The 6954-nt window shown below is 42.8% G+C and overlaps 1 protein-coding gene across 3 annotated transcripts in view; it reads right to left on the bottom strand.

Annotated features, from left to right (window-relative positions):
* Window positions 1-3546: 3546 nt before the first annotated feature.
* Window positions 3547-6954, bottom strand: part of UBE2D2 (ubiquitin conjugating enzyme E2 D2) — a 31552-nt gene continuing 28144 nt past the window's right edge. The window contains exon 7 of one of the 3 annotated variants that reach the window (XM_040605230.1): window positions 3547-5207. In XM_040605230.1, coding sequence (XP_040461164.1) covers window positions 5162-5207 — 46 coding nt within the window. In that variant the 3' untranslated portion in view covers window positions 3547-5161. Of the gene's footprint in view, window positions 6905-6954 lie in introns of all 3 variants that reach the window. The other 2 variants (XM_040605232.1, XM_040605231.1) reach the window with 2 other exon arrangements.

The raw sequence follows: 6954 nt of genomic DNA, 5'->3' as shown, positions 1-6954 counted from the left end.
GCCGTGGGCTTGGCGAGAGCACACACATTTCTGCACCAAAAAGTAGGCAGAAGACCACCAAGGCCACACAACAGTGCCTGCAATGCACCACCCACGTTCTGAGAGCAAGCCAGGCTTTGCAGGAAGATAAAAAAAACAAGATGAAGGTGACTGGAGACAGCTGAGCTGAGGACAGCACAGAACTGGATCATCAGGGAGAAGGGAGACAGTAGCCACGACGAAAGAAAACAAAACCAGCCAAAACCAATAATTTAAATGTGTAAAAGGCACAGGTAAAGCAAAAAAAGCAATCAAGCCACAGTAAGTTTAAGGGAATTATTTAATGGTGATGAAATTGCAACACATTACAACAGTACAGGTAGTGTTAGCATAGACCTAGTCACACACACTTCCAGGTGAGGGCAGGGAGGCAATGGCTGCAGGAATCCCTCCTGAAGCCTCGCTGTTACTCATGCAGGGGCTGGTCTCCACACATCCAGAAAGCTGGACAGCAGGTTTTGTCCCCATTTTCAACCCTCTATCAGATGCCCTCAATGCACCTCTTGTCCCTGTGCATTTCCTGTAGGAAAACAGCTTCTGCCAACCCCAAAACAACTACGGCTTCCAACTCTGATCACAGACCTGCTCTAAGTCTACACAAAGGAGCCAAGGAATGGAAGGAAACAATAACTGGGGGGGGATGAAATTCTTTTCTAGTTATCTGTAGAAAACAGAGGTAGGCTTCCCCAACGCTGAAAGGATGAGAGCGAACTGCCCCAAGGTTATTTGTAGAGGACAGCCTTCCTTCTACTCAAGTATACAGTGGGGCTTTTATTCGTGCTGGCAGCAGCTTCCAAGCCCTGCCTGGGCAAGCAGGCATGCCTGGAGCCTGAGCTTGAGCCCAGGGCTCCTCCACCTAGTGTGGACATGCTGAGCACCCTCAGAGATGTTTTGTTGTTATCCTGGCTCATTAGAGCAAGGTGACATATCAGTAAGTTTTAACTGCTTTGAGCAGTCGTTTTCTCCTGCACCTCCCACACGCCCAGAGCTCCTGCCATGCACTCCCCAGCAAGAGCTGCTCAGGGCACAAGGAAATCCCTCTTTAACTGGGCAAAGCACTTCCCATCATCCTTCCTTTAGGCTTCTGATCTTCTACTGTACATCAGAACTGGGAACAAGAACAGCTCCAGAGCTGTTTTGCTGCTGTGAATAGCAAGATGACTAAGACTGTCAGAAAATACAGCCAGGCATTTCTGTCAGCAACTGCAGCTACTAAAAGCTACGAAAGCCTTGGGCCTTCAGTGGCAAGGGACAGGCTACGGTTTGCTTTACGATCTTATGTCCCTAGTGTGCTCAGTATCTAGCTTAGTCCCACTGTTTTCTCCACATCATTCTATGTGTGCAGAGCGAACAGAAGAGTCTATAGACACTTCAGTAGGCAGCCAGCTTGAAAGCATTCGTACAGCAAGGTAGTAATACAAAAGAAAAGGAAAAAACACAATTAAACAAAAAAATAAGTCACTCTTGCACTGCCAAAAAGCTATCAAAAGTAGCAGCACACTCCAAGCAATCAGGTCACCACTACTGCCCAGAATCGGCTCCACCCCAGTCTGTAGGTCCAGGGATGTCAGACTGAGCCACAGTAACATCTAACTGGCAACACCTGCACACTCATGAGTGGCTACTCAGTACTGAGCTAGAGGAGTTTCTGAAACACATTGGATCATGTTCTCTTGTATGCAAGCACAGCACACATACACAAACTCCCCCTGAAAACCTGGGTTACAGGCAATGCACAATACAGTAGGTGCATGTACCGTTCAGTAATGCCAGCTGCTCGGTGGAGGCAGTGGTCATAGAACAGTTACAGGTGGCACGGCTCACTGAACTTGGGAGTTATTTGTCCTCTGGTTCACTTTGCATTGGATGAGTGCTGATGAACACCAGCAACATATCCAGGCACAGCATTTCAGCTTTACAGCACTGCCAGAGCTGGAGGAATCTAAGCAGTCCAGCATTTTTTATATATGTGTTGTTGTTTTTTTTTTAAATAAAACACATTTGCTTAGCACATGACATGAAAAAAAAAGGGGGGGGGGGGGGGGGAACTGCAGGTACAAGCTGTATCCATAAAAGTCCCAGTGCAAAGAAAGCCATGCGAAGTGGTTACTTTTTTTTTCTCCTTTTACTTGATTTAATACTTTAAGACAGGGACTGAAAAAATTCATGACCTGACAAAGGTCAGAGTTCCTAGAAAGACAATCAGAGCCCCTGGCTTCTTGTGCTGTTTTACATTAGAGCATGCACAATACACAGTTTCAAAAGAACAAGTTTCTAGTCCCCAAAAAAGGCTAAGCTGGACCAGGTTTTAAGTTAAAACCTAGAAAAAAAGGTTCCTTCATCTAATTCACAGTACAACCCTCAACAACAAATAGTCAACTCACAAGGGACAGCATATGTACTCCCTACTTAAAGATCTCCAGACTTGCTTTTATTATGCCACAACTTTCTGTCACACCATCAGCAAGGAAGTCTGAACTGTTTACAAACACTTCACTGCAAGAATGAGAATCATCCCAACACAGGCAGGTGTGTTAACGTATCACCCAAACTAAAGCTGTTGCAACACTCAGGACTCTACTGTTTCAATTCACATATGGCTGTATTACCCCTGTCACCTAGCACGCCCAACTTCTGCCCCACCAGAAAGGACAAACACCACTCACCCTCAACCTCCACATGCGTCACTGCTCCTTTCTCTCTCTCCTGTACAGACCCTTCAATCTCTTCCAGTAACTACCAATGCCACAACCAAGCCAAGTGTGCCACAAAAATAATTCTCAGGCGGCTCACCTGTAAAGCAATTAAGGGGAATCCCTCCCCACCCCACCTCCAAAAAAGCATGCTGCAAGGTTTGCAATCATTCCAACCCACCCTCCCTGTCCTCAGAGCGAGTACGTGGTTACCCCACTGCAAAAGGCAGGAGGCCTATTCCACCATCACTGATGCACGTTGTCTCCCTTGGTCACACAGGGTCTAGCAGGAGTGTCAGCCTGTGCGTTAGAAAGCTTAGCAGAAGGCCAGACGTGGTTAAAGGTTAACACAAAGCCAGGATACACAAGCAGCCACTAGCTTACACTCTAGTTTGAGCAACGCAACAAGCTTTTATCCAGGGCTACACAGTGCTTTCTAAACCAGGAAGAACACCAACACCTTGTGGAATGAGAGTGCCAAGAGCTCAGGATGACCCAATACCCAGGCCCATACTCCTGCCCGCCATGTCGCTCCCCCTCCCCCGTACCTGTCATCCCTGCATTGGCACTCAGCCAGGAAACACCCCCACGTGCTCCATTTCAAGTGAAGCTCTGCTCCACTGCTTTAGAGCTGCTTCTTCCCCAACCAGCAGTGTCACCCTGCTAGAGCAGGGGTCTTCGTGCCTGCTGGAGATGCACACATACCTGGCTTTTGCCTATAGCTTGCTGCAAGAGGACTCCAAGAAACACTGCTAACATTTACATCCAGCGGTGCATACACAAGGACATTGAGAGATGAGACAAGTGGAACAAATTTAGACCAAAAGCAGTGGACATTTATTCCTCATTTGTGCAAGAGTGTAAAGATGCATTTGAAAATGGATGGGACAGACCCCTGTGGCTGGAAAGCTGGAGGCTACAGCCTCTCCTTCAGATGGCTTTGTTTACGATTCTACTAAGAGGAGATAAACTTGTAGACTCACCTACTGTCACACCAAGGATGCTGGCAAATACACTTGTATACAAAGAAAAGTTTCAAACTACATTTTTTCACTAGATTCAAGTGAAGACTTTGTTCAAAAAAAGACACATACAAGTACAATTTAAAACTGTATGAACATTTGCAAATGTTTAGTGCAAAGTAATTATGTAAAAGCTACATTTTATGAAAGTTTGTGCTGATGTGTTTGGTAGGTTGTTTGTTGTTGTTTTTGTTTTCTTTTTTTTTTTACCCTTTTACATCCATTATTTTAGTTACATAAGGTTTCACTTACCTACAGTACATATGCATTGTGTTAGGTCCCATGCAAGTGGGAGTAATACCATTAGGCTTTGTAAAACGTCACTCAAGATTCTCATTTAGTAAACTGCTTATTTGGTTTAACAGTCAAGTTCCTGGCACACCACACATCCTGATTTCATGTAAGTGCTTAAGCTTACGTTTGTCCTGTTCAGGTGCATAGCCTTGTGTGATGCAAACCAAACTGCTTCATGACTTCCAAATGCAACCATTCATGAACGCAAAAGTCTTAGAGAAATCCACCATTAGTTTTAGCCTGTAACAAATTGCTCTTAAAATTAAAAGCCTATTCACACGAAGTTATATGTAATGACTGTAGTAATCAGTTTATTACACAGATTAATCATTCTTGAACGTACAAGCTCCAGGGGAGCAGCTGGGTCTTTAAATACACACAAGTTTTCTGTCAAATGGATTTTTACCCTTACATCCAGAAAGACCTAAGCAGTTAAAAAACTTAAGAAAAATAAGAGCTATTAGCTATGTATTAACTGAGAAACCACATACAAACCAAAAGAAGTATGAAGGAAGGGAGAGTTGAAACAAATCAACATCACTTGATGCACTAATAGCTCCAATCCATTTATATGTTGACCGGTTCAACTTAGACCTTAAACACAGGATGTGGGTACAGTTTCTCTCATTGGTCATAACATTTACCTAAGGTGTAGGTCCTTCAGAATAAAATGAATACAGAAACAGCTTCAAGTTCTTCACCTTGCTTTTCATAACTGTTATGAGTTTAAAAGGATTCCACTTAAAATCCTTCATGGATCACCACCACTGTCCCTAGAACTAGGAAATCCACTGTAACTCTCCCATTCACATTTTATTACCCAATTTAAATCAACAAGGAATGCTTTTAGGCTCACAAAGTTATGACTGAAGAACCAGCTTTTCACACACACACTTCTCTGCTAGGAGTCAATGTTGGTACGGGGAAATACAGTATTTCTATTTTGTTGTTCCAAGTATGTACAACACGCAGCACTGCTGTATCAGGTAAACATGTGCACAGGGGAAGATGAGGCGTGGGCTCATAGAAAGCAGTCAAATGGAAATCAAAAGGACTTTCTCTTTCAGAGTTCCCCTATCTTTATTTGTAGAGGTTATCCAATAATTTCTTTAATTACATCGCATACTTCTGAGTCCATTCCCGAGCTATTCTGTTGTACCTGTATGTATAAAAAGAGGATTTACTTAACATAGCATCTGAACAGTATTTCATCTCCAACAGCCTAGTCTACACATGGCATGACCTTACACTCTGTCCAGTAGTAACATGAGTATGTAAAATTTAAGAGCAAACTGAAATTTCAGGCAATCAGAGGAAAGTAGAAAGCCCACAGTTATTCATGGAAAAGTAGTTAACTAGTTGTATTTACAACAGTAATAGATCTTTGATTCAAACCACAAAACAGAGCTAGAACATGTCTGAGGGAAAAGTATTTTCAGGAAGTCTTTACCTGCACCTCCCCCTGCCCCCAACTGCTGCATCCCTGAGAAAACTATTACTGCAGGTTTTCATTTTGGTATTCTTGAAAAGAAAACAGATTAATACATCCCTCCCACCTCATTACTCTTGTTCCCTTAGAAAGTTTAGTATACCTGTTATCTACCAGGCTGCCAAACCCTGATACAGACTTGTTTCTTGCTACACATTGCATTTGGCTATTTCTATGACTGGGCACAACTATTTCTCCACCAGGATTTTTTTTATCCTGAAGGCACAATATGCTGTTTCCCAAGCCACCTGCAGCTTTTGCACCCAAATACCCTTTATAGCCAGAGCCACTGCTAGAGGAAGCTCAGGATACTTATGTAAAACAAAGCAGTCGTGACTAATAGTACTGTTAAAAGCTTATTTCTGACAACAGAAGGCAAGTTGTTCTTATTCTACAGAACTTGTAGAAAAAAGCATAAGACACGTAGCAAGAAGTTCCCTAGTTATATATACCAACTAGGTTCTCGTGCTGGAATTTAGTCTGTAGATAGTGTTCTTTAGCTTGAAGAAACTGACAATCCACTTGCCTTCACGCCACTGTTCAGAGTCTACTCAAGAAGCAAATCCGGTTATGTTTAAGCACAAAATTTATTTCCCTATTTTGTGGAACAGTCAACGTTAGCTGCGTTTTGAAATACGTACTGCTACTCTTGCAGCTCTCATTAAAAGCAGGATGCATGAACTTCTCTAACACTGCTTCTCAAGTATGCAAGAGTATGTAGAGTAAGCAAGTTTGTGGATCATTTTCCCTTCCTATCTTGTTCTCATCAGATGACCATGTAGCTTCAGAAATTAACACTACTGATCAGATCTGGAAGGGAACAGCAAGGTAGAAAAGTGTTTACAACTGTCATTAAGCTGTTGCTTTTAAAGTGCTCATTAGCACTACAGTTCTCTCTGGTCTTGCTGTTTACTTCATAGAAGCTTGAAGTCCTCCCACCCCACCTCTACACCACTTGTTCTTCCCTCAAATGAAGGGGGTATTTTTGTTATTTCTTTCCTTGTATGATCCATCACCAACAGCTAGTATGGCAATGTTCTCCCAACTAGAGTAACTTGTTCTCCCTCTGCTGGTTATGTCGAATTAAAGCAGGCAGCAGCGAAGGCTCCGAAGAGCTGGTCACATTCAACTTAAAGAGCTCCTTATGAAACAAATTTGCTTTGTTCTCATTTTCATTAAATCAAGTAAACATGTAATTAACAGCTACAACGCTAACGAAAGACCATTGTATGGAATGAAAATGCAGTAATAAAATCACAGATGTACAAGGCTTCTACATCCTTCACTTCTACTGGCATATATACCTTTTTCCTACAACAATGCAGTGCTGTTAAGATAGTGATATTACAGAACCCAGGAAAAGAAATCTGTAAAAAGACCAGAGCGAAAAAGGCAAATCAAATTCCACACTTTTCCA

The sequence above is a fragment of the Falco naumanni genome, chromosome 8, assembly GCF_017639655.2.
Source record: "Falco naumanni isolate bFalNau1 chromosome 8, bFalNau1.pat, whole genome shotgun sequence".
In the NCBI taxonomy this organism is placed as follows: Eukaryota; Metazoa; Chordata; class Aves; order Falconiformes; family Falconidae; genus Falco; species Falco naumanni.
Note: the sequence above shows the minus strand (reverse complement) of the source record. Positions and strands in the feature narration are given on the sequence as shown.